The sequence below is a fragment of the Dipodomys spectabilis genome, unplaced genomic scaffold (genome assembly GCF_019054845.1).
Source record: "Dipodomys spectabilis isolate Male_0828 unplaced genomic scaffold, ASM1905484v1 ptg000019l, whole genome shotgun sequence".
Lineage (NCBI taxonomy): Eukaryota > Metazoa > Chordata > Mammalia > Rodentia > Heteromyidae > Dipodomys > Dipodomys spectabilis.
The window spans coordinates 26,280,285-26,306,049 of NW_024870696.1; the positions used below are offsets into that span (position 1 = coordinate 26,280,285).

The 25,765-nt window shown below is 35.5% G+C and overlaps 1 protein-coding gene and 1 pseudogene across 1 annotated transcript in view; both read right to left on the minus strand.

Annotated features, from left to right (window-relative positions):
* The window catches only part of Kifap3 (kinesin associated protein 3), a 112,582-nt gene that overhangs the window by 35,588 nt on the left and 51,229 nt on the right, over positions 1-25,765 (minus strand). Inside the window, exons 12-18 of the mRNA XM_042674349.1 lie at positions 23,671-23,779; positions 21,072-21,184; positions 20,468-20,633; positions 19,762-19,887; positions 16,006-16,104; positions 13,708-13,793; positions 699-888 (exon numbers count right to left, since the gene is read on the minus strand). Of these exons, the coding sequence (XP_042530283.1) occupies positions 699-888; positions 13,708-13,793; positions 16,006-16,104; positions 19,762-19,887; positions 20,468-20,633; positions 21,072-21,184; positions 23,671-23,779 (889 nt within the window). The remainder of the gene's footprint in view (positions 1-698; positions 889-13,707; positions 13,794-16,005; positions 16,105-19,761; positions 19,888-20,467; positions 20,634-21,071; positions 21,185-23,670; positions 23,780-25,765) is intronic.
* Positions 20,661-20,767, minus strand: LOC122104004 (annotated as a pseudogene).

Consider the following 25,765-nt stretch of genomic DNA (forward strand, 5'->3'; position numbering starts at 1 on the left):
AATGACTTCACTGCTGTAATAGTAACACTGGTAGCAGCGGAGAACACTAAAAAAGTCAGAATGTGCAAAATCTTATCTATCTATCATTCCTGGAGAAAGGCAGTACAGCATAATCAACAAAGTAATAATATATGAAAAGTTTGGACAAATATTAATTTTTGCCTTGAAAACCACTAACGTTTATAAAGGGGGAGAGAAATATTGCTCCAAAGTACCTAAAGTGTCCTACTAGTCACTAAGTAAAATTTAGTAGTTTGCTATTAAAGCAAAATATACCAAAATTAAACTGTGAAGTACCTAAGAATATAAAATATAAATTAATGAATTATATATTTATTAATAAGAGTAGAGAAAAATAAGTATTTTATTTTGGACAGCAGTCAGAAAAATTAGTATTTTATTTTGGACAGCAGTCAGAAATCTTGGTACCATTCATTTAGAATCTATGTTCTAGAGAGTCATAAACTTCTAAGAACCACTAATTTGACTAGCACCCATTTTTTTTTAATGGTGATTATATCAAAGACATACTTGAAAAGATAACAAGTTACTAGATTTTCTTGGTGTATATGGATGTTACATAGCAGATCAGTCATCAAAAAAAGTGCTTACACGTTTTTGAAATGTGCAAGGCTGGCATAGCTAAATGCTGATTTGTAGCACACAAATTGTTTCTTTTGGCCTTGGTGCTGCCTTACCTGAGTTGTAGAAAAGGTCAGGTCTTTCCAGAATATCTCCTTCATGGATGTACGGCTCAATTCGGTCATCACCATACAAGTACTGCTCACTCTCGTCCATCTGGCGGCTCTCGACCATCTCCAGCCACTGAGAATTATGCCAGCGAAACTTTTCACTCTGAATTTTCTTTGCCCATTCTTCATCATATTCCTATTAAGGAAAAAAACGTCAACTGTTATTGTCTAAATTCATTCCCATGGTGTTAGGTAGAGATATTTTTATTTCATGAGAGAAGATTTTGAGAGCTTTCATTTGGGTCAGAGGAGACATAAAAATATACCTATTTAGAATAATTTCATATAAAATCAATAAAAAAAAGAAATACATATTAAATAAGTCTCCTGGGATTATCAATTACTAATGTAATGCCAAACACTGGAAAAGTTAAATTGCATAAATTCTTATTTGAATATTACCTAAATATTGAATTGATGTAAACAACTTAGAAAATTTAGGTAAACAGATGACAGCTCAGCTTCTAAAGGGTTCTTGTGGGTATAACTATCTGTAGCACTAGTGGCAGGCGGTTAGCATAACCTCTTTTAATATATATACCTATATATATTTGTTTAGTAATAACTGTTGGGGAAGAAGTACTATTAAAGTACTGTTTATAACTGATGAAACTAGCTTATATCAGAAAATAGCAAAATTAAATTTTAATTTCTTCCAACCCCAAAATGCTATTATCTTATTTATATTTATCTCTTTAAATGTCTATTTCTTGTTGAACAGTAAAGTCCTCAGAAGACTATGTCCTACTTACTGACCTATCCCTGGAACACCTGTCACAGAGAAAGTTCTGGATGCATGTTTTGAGTGACAAATGGGCAAATCACTCGTACGGTGATGTCTGCAGCAGAACCTTCTCTTGTTTTATAGATTATAGTTATTTCTTCTTTTTCCTTTTTTAAAAATTAATATTTTTGGCTAGGCTCTGGTGACCTATGCCTATAATCCTAGCTACTTTGGAGGTTGAGATGTGAAGACTAAAGTTCAAAGCCAGCCTGGTAATGAAATTCCATGAGTATCTTATCTTCAATTAGCTAGCAAAAAAAAATGAGGGTGAGCACCAGCCTTGGGCAGAAAATGCTAAAGGACAGTGCACAGCTCTGAATTCAAGCCCCAGTATAAACACGCGCGCGCGCGCACACACACACACATTTCAAATGATACATGAAAACAATAAAAGCTGTACAAATTTATGGAATACCATGTGGTATTTTGTTACATGTATATTCTATGCATTATGTATATATCTGACAGTCCTGGGGCTTGAACTCAGGACCGGGACACTGTCCCCAAGCTTCTTTTGCTCAAGGCTAGCAGCCTACCACCTGATCCACAGCTCTACTTCCAGCTTTTTCCTTATGTGGTACTAGGAATGGAACCTAGAGCTTCACATACGCTAGGCAAACACTCTACCAGGAAGCCATATCCCCAGCCTCATATGATTTGACTCTTAAAGGTCACACATATCTCCTCAAACACTTATCATTTGTGGTAAGAACATGTAATCTCCTAGTATTGGATAAACACTATGTTTATCCAATCCGCTACTGTGCAACAGCACACCAGAACTTCTTAATCCTCTCTTCCTGCAGCTTAAGTTCCTACTGATCACACCTTCCTCGATCGCTCCAGCCTGCCCACTCTGCAGCCATGCTCAACTTCTTTAAGACCACACTTCTTATCTCATACAGCAGTTATATTATTTCTATGTCTAGATCATTTCACGTAATGATACCTCAATACCACCTTGTTTCATGCATACTGGTGTAAATGGCAGGATTTTATGCTTGTTTAATACTGCATACTATATATGTACTACATTTTCTGAACCCACTCATTAGCTGGTGGAGAACTAGGCTAGTTCCATTTTAAACTAGTGTGAACAGTGCTTGGTTACACATAGACTTATATCTTGTTGGGAGATTACATAATTTTTTTTTGTCAGCTTGAACTCAAGACCTGGGTGCTGTCCCTGAGCTTTGGTTTAAGGCTAGCAATCTACCACCTTGATCTACAGAACCACTTCTGCTTTTCTGAAAGTTACTTGGAGATAAGAGTCTCACGGTCTTTTTTGGTCAGACTGGCTTTGAACTGTAATCCTCAGATCTCACCATCTTGAACAGCTAGGATTACAGGTATGAGCCACTGGCACCAAGCGATTTTTTAAAAATTTAAGCTACTTTTAACTAGTACATTAACATTGAAGCGTAAAGATGGTAGTGTAGATGGTAGTGTAGAAGAGTAAAAATGGTAGTGTGCTTCACAACAGGGTCAAGCTCATCATGATGAATAAGAGGTGGACAAAAATGCATTTGGTCAAATGCTGAATAATTTTCAGCTTAAGCTAATGTAAAAGGTTATCATCACAGAATTGATTTCTGCTGTAGAAAAATTAGTGTTGTGTGTGTGTGTGTGTGTGTCCATCCACATGCATGCACTCCTGCTGCTCCTGGGGATTGAGCTCAGGGCCTGAGAGTTACCTCTAAGCTTTTTTTGTCCAAGGCTAGCACTCTACCAGTTGAGCCAGAGCTCCACTTCCAGGTTTTTGGAGTTAATGGGAACTAAGAGTCTCATAGACTTTCCTGTCTGGGTTGGCTTTGAACCGCGATCCTCAGATCTGTCTGAGTAGCTAGAATCATGGGTGTGAGCCACTGGAGCTGGCAGTCTAAACATTTTAAATGAACGCACAATGTCTTCAGATCTGCATGTTACGTTCAAAACAAATCTCTCGCCAGCATCAGCTAACATCTAGAGCGTTGCTCATTCCCCCCCCCCTTTTTTTGTGAGGAGGGGAGCACTGGAATGTGAACTCAGGGTCTTACACATCAGGTAGGCATTCTACAGGAGCTTCTCTACCAGCCACTTTTGCATTAGTTACTTGTTGAGAGAGTCTTGTTTGTGCCGAGGCTGACCTGGACTGATGTCACCTATGTGTCCCTAGAGAAGCACATTCCCTGGAATGGGAGATGAGTACCAAGCATCTAACCCTTGGGGGAGATGGAGATGGAGGCTTACTGAAATGGGTTTGTTTGTTTTTTCCCAGGCTGGTTCTTAAACCATGATCCCCCTGGTTTTTACCTCCAAAGACACCCATATTGCTCACTTTTTAAAACATACAAAGATTCCCTGGATTTTTTTTTAAGCCTGGTTCTGCGAATGGCAATTTTGCCATCAGATTGAGCTTTCCTTCTTTTTTTTTTTTTTTTTGCCAGCCCTGGGGCTTGAACTCAGGGATTGGGCACTGTCCGTGAGCTTCTTTTTGCTCAAGGCTAGCACTCTACTACTTAAGCCACAGCACCACTTCCAGCTATTTCTGTGTGTGTGGTACTGAGGAATGGAACCCAGGGCTTCATGCGTGCTAGGCCCGGAGTCTGGCACTAAGCCGCATTTCAGCCCAGCTTTCCTTCTTCTTAATAGTTGCCAACAGTTCTATCAGTTGTCAATCTATATTCTACTATAATTACTCAAATGGTATGCAATTAAGAGCCATCATAGACATTAATCATATTTTTCTTTAAACACTCTTATTTAACTGGTAGAATATCAGTATTTAAATCTCTGTAGATTTGAATCCCCAGATACAATGCAAACCTGTATTTAAGACTGACTGTTCATATTACTAAACCTTTATGAATAAACGTAATGTGTCTATTAAAAAAAGACTGTTCAGATATAAAAATGAGTCCAGATGCCACTTTGTTCATATTACTGATGTAATTAGTGATTAAATGTGATAGCAATTTATACAATCATCCAACCAATCATCAGACACAAATTTTTCTTATAAAATAAGATATGCAGAAATCACTTAGAAAACTTATATTGAGAACACTTACTAAATATTAGCCATTTCCATTAATTCATTCAAGTGACAGCTCTCTGGAAAAGATATAATTATGCCTATTTTACAAATGAGAAAATGAGGCCCCAATCACTTGGCCCAGATTACACAGCTGGGCTATTATACCAGTGCAAATCTTGATTCAGCAGTGTGGAAGAAGCACTTAAACAGGAGAAAACACACCTTGGCCAAAGCCACTAGAAAACAGATTCTACACTGAATGACAATATGGTCTAAGTGACCTTCAAAGTCAACTTTCATCCCCAAGATTTTGTGAATGGGTTGGACTGTTGACAAAGTAGTAGTAGGAAGGGTAGAAGTAACTTCTGGTTTCATATATTGTATAACAAATTATATTCCCAAGACTTATTTCTCTGGTCACACCTGGGAAAGAGAGCTGAAAAATATTGCAGAGATGTTCATACAGATCTCACTGGCTACAGATTCTGGTAGTTTGTTTATCCAAAATTATCAGTGATACTTAATTATGTGGTTACATACATTGTAATCAATTTATAAGTAATTTAGCATAAATGTTAAATATAACCCTGAACTATTTTAAAATTTCACAAATAGTATACTTTTTGGTTCCATGTGTATGTGCTCAGCTAAATTTGCAAAAAGCAAAGAGAGACTGCCATATTAGGGGTGGCCAGATAATTTATAAAGGCCTGATTACATATCCTTACTGTAGGAAAAAAGAATGAACTTACCACAGCCACTGAGTAAAAAAATGTAGTGCGTAAAGCAAAAGTAAAAATAGTATTTTGGAAGAAATTGCCCACAGTAACTGGATATTTTGTCTAAAATATGAGTTAGTTACAGGTCATCCTAACTGTAAGAATATGTCTTACAGTATTAGAAATTCTATTAAACCCACATGAAATGCTGAAAGTAATTTTTTTCTTTTAAGCATAGTAGCTTGTTTCCTTTGGCAAGAGACATAAAAATAACTTTTTATTAGGATAGAAACATTTAAATCTGGCTGAACTATCTTAATGAAGATGTTTTCAAGGGATATTATATGATGATTGTTTCATTAAAATTTGTAATTCAAGTATATGGGTTGCTAGTGGAAAAACAAGACTTAAGTTCCAAAGGCATATGAAATATACCTTTTCTAATCTAGTAAGATGAAAATGCTTCTAATAATTCATGTGAAATAGTACAGATGTAGGTTAAAAAATAAAAACCACACATCTATAATATGTATTTACCCTAATAATTTTTTTTTTTTGGTCAGTCATGGAGCTTGAACTCTGGGCCTGGGTGTTGACCCTGCACTCTTCAGCTCAAGGCAAGTACTCTACCACTTGAGCCACAGTGCTACTTCTGATTTTCTGGTGGTTAATTGGAGGTAAGAGTCTCATGGACTTTCCTGCCCAGGCTGGCTTTGAACTGCAATCCTCAGATGGACTCAGTCTTCTGAGTAGCTAGGATTACAGGCGTGAGCCACCAGTGCCTGGCTCCTAATAATTTTCTTTATGAAGAAAAAAATTCCTGTCTACTATACAGTTATCATAGACATCTATAGATATTGATATATATCATATATATCACATATAAATCATATATATAATCTCCCACATATATCACATATATGTGATGTTATAATATATATGTATACATAATGTTTTTCTCTCTCATACACATACATATCTCTCCTTTAGGAACTTCATATATTTACTTAAGGCACTTGCTACAAACTATACTGAATTAGGAGTCAAGAGATCTGGTTTCTACTTCCAGTTCTGCTACAAACTTAAGTAGTAACTTACTATACAAGTATTTTACTCTCTTGGCTTCAGGTTCGTTATTTGCAAAATGAAAGAAATCTAGAACTTGTTCAAGATCTAATAGTCTATAAGTAAAAACCTATGATTAATACTATTGCTTTATAAAGATGTTAAAAACAACGATCCCTATTGCTTTATAAAGATGTTAAAAACAACGATCCCAATTAAACTGAATAATATTGTAGCGTAGGAGTTTCTCAAGTGATATACCAACTCAAAATGAAGTATTTATAATGGAGTACTTATAATGCACTATGTGATTCTTTTGTTTCTTTTGTATGTTCTTCCCCCACGGTATAACCCATTTTCACTATACTTGATTCAGGTGTTCTGCATTTTGTATATACGTTTTTATAACTTGGGGAGTGGAAGAGATATAGCAAACTGCTGAAACAGGGATACAGGCTGACCCACTGTCACAATGAGATGTACAAGACACTATGTTGAAAACGAACTTTACAATTTGGGGGTGGTGGTGGGAGGAGTTGGGGAGGGAAGGGATGGTAGGGGAAAAACAAAGGAGGAGGTAACAATGCTCGATAGGAAATGTACTGTACTCATGTAACTGTAACCCCTCTGCACAGTGTTTTTACAATTTTTTATATGTGTGTGTGTATATATATGTATGTATATGCATATATATATATATATATATATATATATATATATATATATAAAGACAAAATGAGTATCTTGTATCAAAGGTTTTTTGTTTTTTAGCCCAGGTGCAATGTTTCTTGCCTTTAACCCTAGCTCCTTGGGAGGTAAAGATAGGGAAGAGTGGTTTGAGGGCAGCACAAGCAAAAAGTTTACGAGATTACAGTTTCAACAAGAAAAGCTGGAAAGAAAGGCCTACAGAGAAGAATTGACGGCCAGCTGGCTTGGGAATAAATGTGAGACCTTTTTTAAAACTAAAGTGAAAGGGTCCTGATAGTATGGCTCAAATGGTAGAGCATCTACTTAGTAATACAAAGCCCTAAGTGAAACTGCCCCATACTGCCAAACATATTTTAAGGAAATAAATTCACCATGTATTAAATAAGATTAATTCAACACCTTTTCAAAATCTTTAATCCCCTCTTAAATATGCATTCCCCACTTCAGATCAGGAAGCATCTATGAGAATTTAGGTATTCCCAGTTCAATCACAGCTTGAGATGTCATCAAAATCTCTATTACACCTTTATCCTGTCTGGAGATACTTTAGGGATACAGTCATTTTTTTCTTTACTTTTGAAATCCTTTTCCCCCCATCAGGCTGTCTTTAAGTCCTGTATTTAAAGGAAAACATGCTTTGGCTCTTATTTTCTTTTTTTCTCAGCTCCTGACATTATGATCTTAAGTACTTAGTTTCTATACATTCTAAAATGTCACGAGAGACTTATGGTTTGATTTTACATGGAATGTGCCATCCTTTTTGAAGTCCTACATCATTTTGTTTACTACTTAACCACTGCAACATTATGAAGCCTTAACCAGCCTATTATCAGCGTCTGTTCACTATCAGGAAAACTCTTTTGTCGCTGGCTTCCGTCACACCTTGTATCTGATTAACACACTATAGGATAACACAGAGCTACATAGGTCTGTTTTGTGTTTCGAAGTAACTGATGGGAAACAGATTTTCCTTTCTCCTTTAATGTGGCAGCCCCCTAATTGAGACTGTAATATGGTTTATTTAATACAATTTTTGTACTAAATTAAAGCAGGTCTACAGTAATTTAGTTGCTCATTGAGATTTAAGGCAACAGCTGCTAAAAAATGCTTCTTATACCTTAGAAACTATTTTCCCAATGGTATGTGTATATATACACATTATTGTATAATTAAACACATATAATAAAGTTGTTGACTTTAATGCACATATTATCTATTTCTTAACAGACTTATTCCAAGAATCGACCTTTGGTCTTTACTGAGTATTTTGTAAAGCAGGCTTTCAGGTACAATTACCTCCTCACTCAGCTTGGGCTTATAGCAGGGAAAGCTAACCTGTGAAATATCATGTCACAAGTCAGAAAACAGAGTAAAAAATGTAAATAAATAAAAGATATTCAAGTTAAAATTCATGATTTTTCTCTATTATGCTTGGGTCTTTTAAGTTCAGTTGTAGCCAATTAAACAATAAAGATGAATAATGAACAGGCAGTTAATATACATACACATCCATGTATAGGTACATTTTTGTGTATACTTAAAATTCTAACAAGCTGGAAAAATACCCTGTTTTTGCCTCTGTTCATGGAATATAAAAATGAACTACAAAAGAGGATCAACCAAACTTTTCTCATTAAATTCAATTTAATTTTATAGAATTAAGTGAACCCCAGAAAAAAAGAAAAAACTCAGAAAACAAAAAAATCCAAACTTATACTGTTAAATTTTGAATTACAAAGGCTGGAAAAAATCCAACCAACCACCACTACCAACAACAACAAAAACAACCCAAGAATCAGCTATTCCCTGGAAAGAGGGCTGAAGAAGTTACTGTCAACAGCTCACTTGAAAAACCCCTGTTCTGTGGCCATTCCTAACTTCATGCCAATTAAAAGTGACTATCGCCTACCCATTTTATTCATTTTTATCCATTCCCTGCGATTACAAAGGCATCTCTTGAGTTCTCTGCCTAACTCAATAAAGCCTCTACTATATTTTCTTTTCATTGTACCATGAGATGCCTTTTAAGATGCTCTCCCTTACTGGAAAGACTACTAATAAATCCATGTTTCTGTCTGGTGCAGGCTTTTCTGGATATCTTTGTGGGGATTCTAACATTAATAAATAAAGAGGCTATTTAAACCTGTGCTGATTTATCTCATTTTAATATGCCAGTCTTACTAAATATAATTGTCTGGCTTTAAATGGAGATATTAGTTTATTTTTCCAAGTTTAAAATACTAGATGTTGAGTTATTAAAATATATAGTTCCATTCATGATCATAATTAAGAGTTATTGAAAAGAAAGAGATACTATTTCAAAATCTCAGTAATACAACCTATGTTAGTACAAAATCTACAGCCAAGTCTGTTGCTGGCTAGAAAGACATGAAACATCAATTTTTTTTTTTTTAACCAGAAAAACTAGTTAAATCTCTTTTCTCATAAACACTGTCATAAGGACAGCACATCTCCTGATAGGTTCAAATAGGACACTGTTTCTGAAAGAGTAGCTCATATGTTTAGGTAACAGTCCTGGAGTTCTCCAAGTTTAGACTAAACTTTGATATTCAAGAAACTTCAGGTTGCTGAGCTTTGTATTCTTAATATCTATCTTAGTGTTGGAGACATCGTGTATATTGAGTAATCACGTTTTAGGTATTTGACATTTTAGGTAAATGTGGGAGCTTTTGAGGTTCTTAAACACAACACAAATTTGAGAATATGTTGAAGAAAAGCCTATCAATTTTAGAAGCTCCTTAGATCAGATGTGTAGGTTCTGCTCTTCCTTTGAAGATTCCCAATGTTTGGAAGATAAAGGCAGGGTCAACTGCCTTGTAATCTTGGTAGGTTAAGTTGCTGGGCTTCTTTCTCTTGGCCTTCCTGCTTTCCTCTTTAACTGCCATTCCCTTCCTCTCAAAACTGTAAGTAACCTAGACAAACACTAACAACTTACTGATGAGTCTAGAAAGACTTCATCATGTAATACAAGTAATGTAATCCTCCTCAGCGCACAAAGTACTACCACCACCCATGTTTCAAGTTATCAGCTCAACCCTTGGGACCAATTATTTAATCAAATCATCACTACTGCAATATATGCATAATTTTAGAGACAATCCTTTATTTGCACAAATAAGGCTTGCACAAATAAGTGACAGAAATGTTTGTAACCTTAAATACAAAGGTCTTTGAACTACAAATAGGTCCACTCCGGATTTTGAGCTTTTAAAAATAGCTCCAATCCCCGTATTTCAGATTTCTTCTTCTTATACAATATAGTCAAAGTTGAGAATATTGACAAGCCACAATCTAGCAGTGAGAAGAATCCAGAGACATCATCCACTCCTACCCTAAACAGGGTCACTAGTGCTTACTACACACAGGTTTTTGTAATCTCCTTTGATAAGTATTTTTGAGTGTTTCAGCACCTTTGTTATATTTAATTAAATTATGCTAATTTCCTCTTGCTTTATTCTTGAAAAAGAGTCAAGATAACTATCAGGATGAGTTGTGATAAAGCAGGCTCAGACTCTCTGGTGTAACTATTTCCCCAGTGGAACTAGGAGATGTTTGTATGTAATACAGTAAGATGGCTTATTTCTCAAACTTCTCAGCAAGCTAACAATGCAGCTTTTGGTCTGAGACTAATTTATAAACTTAGACCAAAACCCAGGCTAAACAGAAATTTAGAATATGGATAATTACCAAATAAGGCATTTTAACAATAGCAAAGGTAGCTTCCTATTTACTAGGTAAATGACATGATCAATTCCTTTCAGTTTTGTCTGAATTAGTTTAGTGCCCTGACATGAAGTTTACCAATGCCAAATTTAGCCATTTTCTGGAACAATTTCAAATGTAAACTATAAACAGTATAGGTATGGTCAAAATATATCCTCCAAATAATGTTCCACCGTTTAACTTCAAATAGCGAACAGATTACCTTCCCATGCCACTTCAAAAAATCAAGAAGAAAATAAAACAACAACAATAATCAACAAAAATAACAGTTAGTTGTCCCAAGGAAGGAAAATGTTGGCCCAGGTAGTTAGTCTACATACAAAGTCCTCACCTATGTTTCAGGGTTAGTCTAGGTTAAACAGAAATACGTTGAATGACCATCATGTGATAAACACATCATATATATTTTCTTTAATCCTTGTAATAGGTCTCTAAACTTTAGAAGTCTTATTATATATAAATGTAGTCTTCAAAAAGTTAAGTGAGTTGCCTGAAATTATTTAGCAGGTAAAGGAGAAAAGTAGTTAGCTGTATCCTGATATGATTCGCTTGCCAATTCAAGAAGGATAAAGATTCAATTTATGGCCAGAACCGAAACCCAACTAGTAAGAGCAGAAAAATGTTTTAGGATCAATAATTTCATATTAAAGATGAGCCAGTGTCTTGAACCTTGTAGTAACGGAATAGCACAAGGGCTATTCTTTCAGTAGAATGTTAGATGTTTCCACAGTGTGGTGCCCTTCTATTAGCTCTACTAGATTTCTAAGAAATTCAGCCATGAATATGAGCCAGGTGAGCAGCATAGCCAGACTTCCAAATTACCCACATGTGGATACTTTTAATAAGTCTCGTTTTCTCGTAGTAAGTTTTTCGGAATAAAGTTTTCCACAGTGTGAAATGATCCATTATTCCATGGCATTATATCAAACACTTACTCCAGTATTGGAGATTTATAGAGAGATTAGGTGAACTAAATTGCTCAATTTACTTGTTCCAATTTTTTTTAAAATACTAACTCAAAAGCGATCACACAGAATCTTAGGGATCTACGCAATCAGAGCTAGTTGTTATATTACCAATTTAATTTTGCTGATTCTTCTTTGAAGTCCTCACATTAACAAGGCTCTTTATGATAATAAACATAATTTTCTTTGTAGCTCTACATTTATAATGCTGACTAGGAATTCTAAGTACTTTCAAGTAGAGTATGATCTATAAAGCAAGACAAAGACTGAAAAGCTCATTGGATTCAGAAACATGAGCTTACTTTAGTGAGCACCATTTTAGTGCAACAATGAAAGAAGACAGGATTAGCATAGGTTGCAAGGAGGACAGAGGAAGGAAAGAAATCAGACAAAATAGGATTTTTTAAAAACTTCAGTTTTTGGAATCAGAGAGCTAGATCAGTACCTTTTTAGAAAAGAAAGAGGATGTATTGTGGAGTGGTCTCCAGTTTGAGATAAGAAACAAGCCCACAATTTATATGAAATGGGAATCAAAATAGTTTCAGTCATAATATACTTACATTTTATGCCATATATTTTTATGGTTGAACTGAGCCAAGCTCCTGGAGCTAGCTGACATTCTAACCTAAAGATACCTCAAATGTAAACCTGCAGCTATCTTCCGTTTATATTTCCTCACAGAGAGGTGAAAAGTATGCTGAATGGATGCATAACAGACTAACAAGTCTTTTATCATTGTTTAAAGGAAGATAATCACATGTGTGGACCTTTAACATGTTTGTTATTCTTATATTATGTACTTTATATGTAATGACATGGTGATCTATTAGAAGACAGTACATGGCAATGAAATTATTCTTTTGGAGTATTAAATATTCTATACTCACAAGCCATGCTACCCTTTCTCTCACAAAATACAATATCTTGGTAGAGCAAAGATCTATTCTGGCTTAGAAATCAAATCTCTTGGTCATTCAGTTCTAAATCTGTACGAAGTATATTGTCAAATCTAAAAGGTAGATGGCAGGCGTCAAATAGACACAAGAACCTGACAAGACAGCTCCTGCTAGGAACTGTTTACCTTCGTAATGAAGCCACTAACAGAAATGCCAACACAAAGTTGTTTCTTGATCATATTTGTGTAAAAAGCTAAGTTAAACTTTTTCCCCTTAGGTCTGGGACCAGAACCTGCTGCCACCTGCTCACTGCCTAGTGTCCTACAACCGAGCCAAGCCTCCAATCTCTAACTTTTTTTTTTTTTTTGGGTCCAGTCGTGGGGCCTGAACTCTGGGCCTGGGCGCTGTCCCTAAGCTCTTCAGCTCAAGGCTAGCACTCTACCACTTGAGCCACAGCGCCACTTCCAGCTTTTTTCTTATATGGTGCTGAGGAATCGAACCCAGGGTCTCAGGCATGCAAGGCAAGCGCTCTACCACTGAGCCACCTTCCCAGCCCCTCTAAGTTAAACTTTTAGAAATACTGAAGAGGTTATAACTTAGGAACTAAAAAACTGTTGAGCTAAAATTCAGCTTAAAGAGGGAAGCAAGTTGTATATGCTAAAGGTAAAAGAAAACAAGTCTACCTATATACCAAAAATTCTGAAATAGCGGGAAAAAACTTAACAAAATTTGATTCATCTTAAAAATTTAGTTGCCTGATTTTAGAATTGATTTATAATTTTGCCACAAATTGTCATCAAACTTCCTGCTATAGAACAATTTCTCTGAAAACCAAGTGTTTCCAAGATGACAGGTAGCTTGTCCAACTTGGAATATGTACAAGCCTCTTTAGAGTGCCCATCATTAAAAGTCAAAAGTCACAGAACTTATCTTTAAAGAGTAAATTCAGTATCACAGAATTTCTAAAGCTTTAACCAAAATACAAAGTTGATACTGAAGGAATAGTTCAGAACATTTACCAAATGTTCTATTATACTTTGTGTAAAAAGAATACTTACCGCTATTATATCTAATGTATTGTCACAGACCTTCCTGATTTCATTATTTTTATCATGCATCAGGTCTATGAGATATGCTGGAGCTTCTGAATAAAAATGGTTAAAGATAAAATAACTGAACTGTGATTGTGACACTTCAATTAGAAAATCCCACAAGTCTCTATATTTAAATGCTAAGCGGAAATTTTACTTCATATTTTAATATAAAATCATTGTACAAGATGACCGAAAACACTATTTAATTTCTGTAAAAAAAAAAAAAAAGGTAAGCAGAGTAGAGACATCAAAAGAGAAAAATGTAGGTAAGGAGAAAAAAACAACAACAAATATCGGAAGTGTAAGGCCATTGTTTTGAGGACAGGAAAATGATGAAAATCAACAAAGAGGTAGCTGTTGATCTGTGTAGCTAAGGTTACAACTTTCTTCTTTTTACTTTTGTTTTCATGCCAGTACTGGGGCTTGAACTCTGGGCCTCACATTATTGCTGGGCTTTTTCACTCAAGTCTAGCACTCTGTCATTTGATTTACACCTCCACTTCATGGACTTTTCTGCTCAGGTTGGTTTCAAATCTTGATTCTCAGATTTTAGCCTCCTCACTAAGATTATAGATGTAAGCTACTGATACCCCTTGTCCCCCTATCCTAGAATCCGTTTACCTATTTTAGTATAAAAGTTCAAGTAAACTTACGTCACATAAAAATGAACAACAGAAAAGAATCACATCCAAACTGAACTAAATGATTATTATAAGAACAAAAACCAAAGGGAGATATGATAAAAATATTTTCACTACAGAAAGCATTTTTTAAAGACAGAGATTTTAAAATAATAAATACATATATGAACAAACAACATGAAGCAGAATTAGAAAATTCAGAGAAATAATTCAGAAAAGAACCTAAAATAAAGATGAAAACATCTTTTCAAATCAACACTAAATGTAAAATAACACAAAATAAATGCAAAAGAAGCCACAAGAAATAGAAAGCAAAAAAAAGAAAACTACAAAATTAAACAAATAAAAAGATCAGAAAGGTATAGACATAAAGAGCTAATATAATAACACAAAAGAAGAAAATGTAATTGAACAAAATACTAAAAATTACAATTCAAGACCATTTTTCAGATATGGATTAAAATATGACAAAACTCCACATATGCAAAGTATATTTAGAAAAATAACTAAGAACAACTCAAAATGTAGTGAAACAGCTTAATTGTGAAGAAAACAAATATCCCGGCAAAGGCTTTTTTAGGGAAAGGAAACTAACCTGTCATCAGACTTTAGGGAGAGTAATACTAAGCAGACTGACTCTAGACTTCTCACTGGTAGCAAAATGCGGGCCAGGCCAGCGGAAAACTGCCTAGTGTCAGCTATATTCTGCTAGACTAGTACTGAAGAGGGCAAATTTGTTATTCCCAGAGATCTACCTTGTCATTTATAAGTAATATTTCTAAGTATAAAATATTTCACTTTGAAAGACAATCAACTCAGAGGAATAGAGGACTACAAGAAAAAGTAACGAAGACATTGAATGGCAACAGCATGCAGAATCTTCTTTAGATTGCACTATGCTAGGCACAGTGGAAGATATCTCCATTGCAGTTAAGAGAAAATTCCTGAGGTGTTTTGCAGTTATTAAATACTTGACATATGGATGACAGCCAAAGTCATTTGAACAGATGCACTTTCCCATATAGAGTAAATAAGATTAGAAGAGGACTAAGTAGTCCTAGGAACCTCTGAAATTTAAGTTAACAGAGAAGGAAGTTCTGAAAATGTTTAAGCTTCTAGGAATCAAAATTAGACAAGTTGATAAATTGTTCTCATTAAATTTTATCCACATATAGATTGAATATTCTTTATCCAAAATGTTTGCAAACAGAAGTTCCTACTTTCAGATTATTCATTTCAGTTCTGGAGTATTTAGTTTTACATAATGAGTGTTTTGGGGAAGAGACCAAAGTCTAAACATAAACCCATTTCTATATATCTTATATGCACAGATTGAAGGTAATTTCTGTGCACCTGTGTTTTGACTGTAACTACTTACATGAGGCAGATTTCTACCAAACATTTCAGATTTTGGAGCATTTTAGATTTCTGATTTTCAGACTAGGGATAGTCAACCTGTGCTAACTTAGAATAAACAATTCCAATGGAAAATACCCTGTGAGCTAAACTTATTTCCAAGTTTAATGCTTTCTATGTATTTCAACATCTGCAGGAAGAAAAAACCCAAGATGTATGTTTCCTTAATGTGCAAAATGTAATTATATAAAAGTTGAAAGGATACGTGTTTCCTTGATTATAACATCTCTTGTGGCTTGGTGGAAAACCATCTGGTAGAAGACATAAATTATCTGGCATACAAATTCATCATCTTCTTGTTGAGCTGAAAGAGGAAAAAGAAACTTCACATGAAAGAATACTATACTCATAGTATATAAGCAAACAGAAAAACATTTTAGGTAAAAACAAAATGAGTAAAACTAAAAGTGAGGAGCAAGTAAAAGGCAATTAATTTAAATTATTTGTAATACCGGGTGATATATATCATCTGTACCTAATCAATAAACAAATTTCATAATGACATGTTGTCAGAAATTATATTAGATAGGTTCCTGGTAGTTACATAGACAGGTGCTTATTTTGAAATAGGAACAGAAACATCAAGATTTTGAAAAAAAAAAAAAAGCTTTGTTATCTCTGAGGTTAAACTACACTACTTGAGATAATTCATATCAAGAGATTACATAGCTTGAGGAATCTGGGGACAAATCTGGTTTAGGAGCTTAAACTGGGGCTTGAACTCTGAACTCTAAGATCTTGCTTGGCTTTTTTACTCATGTCTAACTCTGCTATTTGAGGCATGTCTCTAGTTCCAATGTTTAGCTGGTTAATTGCAAATAAGAGTCTCTTGGATTTGTCTGCCTGAACTGGATTACATCCTCCTGAGTTGCGAGGCTTACAGAAGTGAGCTACCCCAATTGAGCTGAGGAAAACAATTCTTAAAGTAGATGACACTTTCTAAATTTTAGGTTTTTGTTAGAAATGACACAATCGGGCTGGGATTTAGCTCAGTGGTAAATGACACAATCAGGCTGGGATATAGCTCAGTGGTAGAACACTTTATGCACAAGGCCCCTGGCTTTGATTTACTAGTACCACGAAAAACAAAGGACAGAAAAGGAGAAGGTTTGAAGGAAGGAGGTAAAGAAAGAGAAAGAACTGGCCCATTAGAAAAAGAGATATTTTGTCTTGTTGAATAATACTTAAAAAACTGAACTTTACATACTGGCATAAAGTATTTTAGTTTCTATCTAATTATAGTGATAAAGTTATATAATCAGATCAGCTAATTAATAAATGGTTAATATCACACAAATAATTTAACATAATTTCAGAAATATAAATACTAGCTACAAAATTTGATTTGCTAAGTTTGGCATAAACTCTTGGTCATACAGTTCCATGATATGTTAGAAACATATTTCCTGACTGACACAGTATCTAACTAGTTGTAGAGTATATTGTGGGGTCCTTAAAGCTCAATCTGTCCTAAATGAGCTCTTTCACTAACTTCCTAAAACTAACTAGGCTGAAATTTTCACTATTAATTATTCTCTTGATACAATGTTCTCTACTTAACCATAAAGTTTTCTTTCTTAACCTTGAAAAACCAATATATACTTCCTTAAAAGAATATCACATAGTCTATGATATAATAACCTCACACCAGAGAACATCAAAACACTGTAAAACACTAAGCTAGCTGGCTTTGTTAACTTTGCTTAACCTACAGCTAAATTCTCTCAAGTCACTGTAGGAAGCAATTCCAGAGCAAAGAATCCTTCAACTTTCACCAGCTCTCCATGAAATCTTTATTCTCATTTATTCTACCATCTTGCCTTCGCCCCCCTCAACTCTCTAGTAGCTCAGTATCTTACTTAATTACTTCTAATATAAAAACGCTCTGTGAGAAGGGTATATTCAAAGTAAACACATATGGATCATTTTAAAAGGAATACTTAAAAAATACGGCAGGGGCTGGCAAAGTGGCTCAGTGGTAGAGTGCCTGCCTTGTGCATGAGGCCCTGGGTTCGATTCCTCAGCACCACATAAGCAGAAAAAGCCAGAAGTGGCGCTGTGGCTCCAGTGATAAAGCACTAGCCTTGAGCTGAAGAGCTGAGGGACAGGGCCCAGGCTCAGAGTTCAGGCCCCACAACCGACAAAAAAACAAAACAAAACAAACAAGAACTACAACAACAACAAAAAACAGGCATTATGTCTATTAAGATATATTGTGTTAAAAGTTTACAATGCAAATTTTAAAAAATCAAGAGAGAAAGGTATAAAGTACTTTAAAAAGCATTCCATTCCCCTGTCCATATCTAATGATCAATAAACACAAACAAGTGCTCAATTTTATTAATCATTAGGGAAAGGCAAATTAAAACTACAATGAGATCACACTAAGAAGACTACAATTAAAGGGACAACAATGCTCAGAGTTGTAGTGATACAGAACAACTGTAACCCTCCTACTTTGATTTTTTGGCTGAAAATTCACCCAGCTACTTTGGTAAACAGATTGGCAGCACTTATTAAAGCCAATCACATACACACTCTTTGGCCTAGGAATTCTACTCTGATGTATGTATCTAATAGAAATGACTACATATGTTTACCAAATAAAAAGTTTAATATGCTCTTAAGGAATATTATTAAAAATAGTCTTCCCCTAAAACAAACTCCACAAAACTTAGCCCTACTACCCACGGACAGTACAAAGGAAATGATATATTTTTATAATACAGTACTATACACAGCAATAAAAAATGAACAAACTTCTGTAAATAACATAGATGAGTCTCACAAATATAATGTAGGACAAACTAAACCAGATTTTACTTATGTCAAGTTAAAACTCAAGCAAAACTAATTTATCTATGATAAGATAACGACCACTTTGGTGGAGGTTGTATTGGGAAAGGAAATAGGTACTTCTGTGATACTGACAATTTTTACTTCCCTATGTGGGTAAAACAATCTATTGTATTCTTTAGATGCCTCATATTCACATTTTAAACTTTAATATTACTAGCTGCTTTTAAAGTATAAGATGCTACAGAACTTGGCACTGATATTTCATTTGTGTACATTCTGTGTGGATTTTGGAGAACAATGTGCCCTGACTTTGTGTGAGCAATACAAACACAAGGGTATGACTCTAGGCCTATGATGTCTACTGTAGCTACATGCTAGGACAGCTAATTACATGAAAATTAAATTAAAATTGTGGTTCTAGCTGGGCGCTGGTGGCTCACGCCTGTAATCCTAGCTACTCAGGAGGCTGAGATCTGAGGATCCAGGTTCAAAGCCAGCCCCGGGAAGGAAAGGCCGTGAGACTCTTACCTCCAATAAACCACCAGAAAACTGGAAGTGGCCCCGTGGCTCAAGTGGTAGAGCGCTAGCTTTGAGCTGAAGAGCTGAGGGACAGCGCCCAAGCCCAGAGTTCAAGCCCCACAACTGACCTCCCCCCCAAAATAATAAAATTGTGGTTCTCGGTTCTGACAGTGTTTGATAGCTATGCAGTCTAGATAGCATAGAACAATTCCATCAACACAGAAAACCAACATGCAAAGTTGGACAGAAAGAAGAAATGATGCAGTACTATTTGTAGGTAATTGTCTATACAATTATTTCTGAATTACTTTATGCCAATATTCTTAACTTTGCAACCTAAATCTCTATCCAATCTTAGTTTATTCCTTGCTTCATTTTGTTTCTTTGAGATAGAGTCTTGCTATTTAATCCAATTCACTAGACTGATCTGAAAATTACCATCTCCCTGTCTTGCCTCCAAGAAGCTGGAATTACAGGTATGTACCTTCGCATGTGTTTTAATTCATTTTCCTAAATTAACTATATAATTTAAGTTTCTATGATTAATATAACAAGGTAATGTAATACTCTTTCATGTTGCAGACTTTGAGATTTAAATTTTAAAATAACATATTTAGACATTAACATGAAAAACTTTAATTACCATTGAGTAATTCAATCAGTGCAGGGATTATCCCAGATTTAGCTAGCAGTGCAGCACAAGAATCATCCATAGACACAGTTCCAATCATTATCACCACTTCTAAAACGAGGTCATCTTCTGCAGTACCTACGAAAGGCAATTGTAGAAAATTTTCATTAACATGTCCTGATTGACACCTACTTGTATTATCAAAACTTCAATGCATAAGGACAATGAAGCAAGTTCTTGTGAATCTTTGACATAGTTATAAATTTTTCATTTTGCCAAATTTTCCATCTTTGCTGATGACAACTTTGAAAATACTACTGAATGATAACGTAGGCAGAAAATAAAGTATTTTGAATATTTCAAAGAGCTGTGTGTGTGTGTGTGTGTGTGTGTGAGAGAGAGAGAGAGAGAGAGAGAGAGAGAGAAAGAGAGAGAGAGAAAGAGAATCTTTCTACTTGAGAAGAAGGTGGTATTTGGTAACTTATAAAGAGATAACTAAAAAAGTTTTAAGAAAAAGGGAAGGGAAACTAATACCAAAAGAATATATTGTTAAGGAAATGAGAATATATAGGTAAGACAGGACAGTAGAACCTTTTTGAGAATGGAATTATGGTAAGAATATACTTTGCTTAAACAACAGTAACCACAGTGTTATTTTAACAGCTTTATCTAAAAGAATAATTATGCAAAAGTGAAATGTGAAATACTCAGCACAGACCTGGCTTTAGTTTATCCTTAAGGTATGGAACTAACTTGTACTCCTTCAGAACCAGTTCCCAGTCTAAATCTGGAATGGTAAGATTTGCCAGAGTTCCCAAACACTCAATCACAAATTCCTCCTCTTCATCGCTGGAGATCTGAGCTGCAAGGTCCCCAACATAATCCTGAGGACAGCAGAATTTCAACAGTTAAAATATTATCTCTGAGAAGAGCAAATGTGGTAAGTTTACCATGGGAAAAAACATAAGTATCAGAAGAAATTCTTCACTTGATCTTAGCCAAAAGGCCGAGAAGCGATTCAGAAGAAATTCTTATGTTTGATACTCTGGACTTAGCGTCCTCAGAGAGCCTCCTGGTGATGCCCACAGAATGGAGGGTTTGAGAATAGACAACAAACCCAAACCACCACCTTACAGTGCAGACTGGGATTTCCAAGAGCTAAACTTACAAGGAGGTTTAAAACGGAAGAGCCATTTTAGTCATGAATATTTGATTAGAGCTCAGTAATAATTGTCTTTCTAAATGTATGAATGTACAATTATCAATGTACAATTTACAACCCTCAGATCCACTTTACTAGAAAACAAAGAAACTATATTTACAATAAACAGCTTTTTGGTCGGTCCGTCATGCTGGGAAATGTTCCTAATCATTTTCATCAGTAACGGGTCCTTGAACTTTAGGGCCCTTTTCATGAGCATCTTCAATCCATTTCCTGAAACAAAAAGCAGAAAATTCCCTAAGAAAATTAGCTTTTTTTTTTCTTTTTTTAAATTTTTTTATTGGTCAGCTCTTCAGCTCAAGGCGAGCGCTCTACCACTTGAGCCACAGCTCCACTTCCGGCTTTTTTTTTTTTTTTTTTTTTTTTGCCTATGTGGTGCTGAGGAATCGAACACAGGGCCTCATGCATGCAAGGCAAAGTGCTCTACCACTGAGCCACCTTCCCAGCCCTGAAAATTAACTTGTTTAATGATTATTTTTGTTTTGTTACAAAAATTTACATCTAGTAAAATATTCAAACCTTAAGTGTCAAATTAGATTTAGATAAATGAGCGCACTTGTGCAACCATACTGTACAATAATACATAGGAACTATCTCCTGCTCGCTCCAGAAAGCTCCTTCTGTGCCTCTCCTAGTAAATTCTGTTCTCTAGATACAATACTTTCTTTTTTCCTCCTCCTCTTCTGCCTTTTCTATTTATTCTACTTAAAATACAGTTTTATTATCTACAAGTTCATAAAAATAGGCCTGTACGGTTTATGATCTTTTGAGTTTGGAATATACACCACAAATTTAAAAAAATACTTATAATCCAGGAAAAATTATACTTCTACAAACTTATCCTAAGAATAGAAAACAAAAATTCAGAGAAAGGAAAATATAGTGATTCATGCTTGTATTCCCAACAGTGGCCAAAGACCCTCTATATTCAAGGCCAGTCTGGAGGCAAAATTCAGAGAAAAAATAATTAGTACAACATTATTTGTAATACAAACAAAGTGCCAACAAACTACATATAAAATACTGGAGCCGGGCGCTGATGGCTCACCTCTGTAATCCTAGCTACTCAGGAGGCTGAGATCTGAGGATCATGGTTCAGAGCCAGCCTGGGCAGAAAAGTCTGTGAGACTCTTATCTCCAATAAACCACTAGAAAACCAGAAGTGGCGCTGTGGCTCAAGCAGTAGAGTGCTTGCCCTGAGCTGAAGAGCACAGGGACAAAGCTCAAGCCCAGAGTTCAAGCCCCATGACTGACCAAAAAAAAACAAAAACAAAACAAACAAAAAAATGGAATAAATTATGGCAAAATTGTTTTATAAAAGTATTTAATCATGTAAAATGATATTCAAGATACTAAACATAAAAGATAATCATGAGAATTACATTTTTATTTTAAAATAAAAATATAATGAATCATTAAACCAATTTGACTTATATTTATCTCTAGGTGATCAAAGATTTAATTATTTTTCCCATTTTTTAATTTGTACTTTTATGAACATTTCCTACATATTCTGCCTTTCTTTCTTTCCTTCTTTGTTTGTTTTGTTCTTCATTGGAGACTGACACCAGGGCCTGTGCATGTGAGGCAGAGCTCTACTACCTGAGCCAGGCCTACTCCCTTTGTGCACTGAATTGCCTACTTGTGCCCATGCTGTGGGCAGCCAACACGGCATCTGGCCATGTGCTTCTGTGCTTCTGTGTAGCTGAGAAAACAAGTGTGTGGGAAAACAATGGGGTAGCCAGCCAATAACAGAGATGGTGTCTGGCATGCTTTTTTTTTTTTTTTATAACCAGGCTGGCCATGAACTGCAGTCCCTTGCTCTCCGCCTCCAAAGCAGCCAGCATTACAGGCTTGAGCTAACGCACCCAGCTTATACTGCTTTCCAAGCACATAAAATACAAATCCAAAACCTTTTTACTGAAATACAGAAACAATGACCTAATATACTTGTATTTTACTACTGTTCATTGTGAGTGGTAAATAAAATTTTCTTTTCATATAGAAAAAGTTAAAAAAAATTACCTTTCAGCTAAGCACTGGTGGCTATTCAAAAGACCGAGATCAGAGGACCTTGGTTTGAAGCTAGTCTCAACAAAAAGTCCCTGAGATCTACTTCAATTAACCAGCAAAACTGTTGTACTAGGGCTGAGAATGTGGCTGAGTGGCAGAGTGCTTGCCTAGCATGCACGAAGCCCTGGGTTTGATTCCTTAGTAACACCTACGCAGAAAAAGCCAGAAGTGGTGCTGTGGCTCACGTGTAGAGAGCTAGACTGAGCATAGAGAGGCTCAAGGACAGTGCCCAGGCCCCGAGTTCAAGCTCCAGGATCAGCAAAACAAAAAACAAAAAATGTTGCACTAGAGGTATGGCTTAAGTGGTAGTGCGCCAGTTGTTAGAGAGCAAGCCCTGAGTTCACACAGGCCCTGAGTTCAGGCCTCAGAACAGTAATAAAATAAATATATTTTATATCATATATATATATGTATATATATAAAATTTCAAATCAGCACTGACATTGGTTTGTAAAATGTTCCTGAAAGTATCTCCACTCATGTCAGAAAATTATAGCTATAATGAAGAAACTATTTAAAGATAGAACTTACATTTATTCTGTAACTGTTAGCTCCTTATTATCTGCTTTCCATTCTGTGCCAATTATATGACAAGGAGGTTATTTATGAAGGTCAAAGGCACTCACCTTCACAGATAAGCTGTACATTTCTCTTGTTAGCAGCAAGATTAATGCAAAAGGAAATCAGTTCCAAGTCAATTCGTTCATCTGAACATTCAAAGAGCATCTTCATTAACTAGCAAAAAACACAGGACATACTTAACTCAAAACAGAAACTCAACTTTTTGAAGCAGAATCTGATAATGTGTGATCTTATATCATATACTGGAATATAATGTAATGTAATCTACATTTCAACACAAAACTAGCATGACTGATTCACAGGTGATGAATGAGATGCTCAGTAATGTAAGTTACCAAGTACAACGGAGGACAGAGAACTATTAGGTAAGCCTCTGCAGTTAAGAAATGAAAAATACTGCTTGGAAGTTGAGCATTTCAAGCATTACAGGAAAAAATGTAACTTTTCTAAAGGACTAAGTGAAATCTCAAAGATTGATTAGAGTTTTAATTAGGAGATAGAAATAAAATGTGACTTCATAGCTGAATAGACACTGGGGTTCAGGTAGGAGAAGGAGTCAAAGATGACTCTCAAGATCTTTTTTTGTTGTTCATGGGCCAGAACTATGGGCCTGAACTCTGGGCCTGGGCACTGTCCCTGAGCTCTTCAGCTCAAGGCTAGCGCTCTTCCACTTGAACCACAGCGCCACTTCCAGTTTTTTCTGCTTAAGTGGTATTGAGGAAATCAAACCCAGGGCCTCATGCATGCCAAGCGAGCACTCTACCACTGAGCTGCCTTCCCAGCCCCAACTCTCAATTGTACCTAGCAATGACTTGGATGATGGTACATATCCCCCCAATAATATAAAACCAGTCTAGGACAAAAATCTTAAATGATAATCCAGTTTTGATTTTATGTGTGTTGAGTTAAAGCTGCATAAGACAGTCTAGAAAGTGCAGGTATTCAGCAGGAAGTTGCAATTGTACATCTGGATTTATGTCTTGACTGAAAGTACATTAGGAATTGTCTTATATGGCTGATAACGGAAGTTGTAGGCAAGACAGTATAGATTAAAATCAATGATAAAGGGAAAAGGATCTGAGAAGAGGCAGACAAAATGCTAGGAAAAAGTTGGTTACCTATGCCAACTGACAATAATCTAGACTTTTCATTAGTAATATTTGCCAAAAAAAAAAAAAGAACTTTTGATGGTTTGGAGAAGAGAGTTTTCTATTTTAGGCAAATCAGCAAACTAAGTGTATATTATGTAAGGATATATTTCTCCAAGTCCAATTTGCTACTAGATATGGAAGCTACTCCTAAGATTTATAAAATATGGAAATTAAAAAATTCCATATTTAATCTTGGGGCAATACTTTGTTTTTAGAATAAAATACGGCTTCATGAATCGGACACGTTTTAGACCTCATTCTGTTAACTCTTGTTTTGACTGCTCATTGTGTTAATCCCATCCCCTCTTTTCTTGCGGGAGTGGGGGGCTGGGAGGGGGAGGCATGCTATGGCTTGAAGTCAGGGCCATGTGCTGCTAGGCTAGCTATCTGACGTGAGCCACCCCCAACCTCTTTCAGATAACTTCTGAGTTTCAAAAAGGATATATGACCAACATGCAAAAATAGTCATTGCTATGTGCTAGAACAAACAGCTGGAAACCAGAGTCAAAAACATCACTCCAGTTGTTAGGTATCATTCTTACAAAAGCACTGATCTATATGCTGGAAGTAGCAGCAGAATGATTTGGCATATAGCATGCCTTTCCTAACACTGCAGCTCCTAACCACCATGTTATACGGGAGTAATAACACTTAATAATGCTTTAGACTAAAAAGATTCTCTAGTAAATATAAAATTCAGTGGATATATATATATATATCTCAAATGTTGCTATCATCCATGTAATATATATATATATATATATATGACAAATAAATGTATAGGCATGTGTATAAAATTGCCAGTATAAAACCTGATAATGAGTAAAATGTGATAATTCTTTAATATGTTTTCATACTAGAATGCAAAATTTACTATAGATGTCTTCTGAATTTTTACTACTATTGAGAAACATTTTAATAATGAAAATCCGTTAAATTGAAGTGATGTTTTAAACACACAAAATAGGTGCAGAAGCTCATGTCTGTA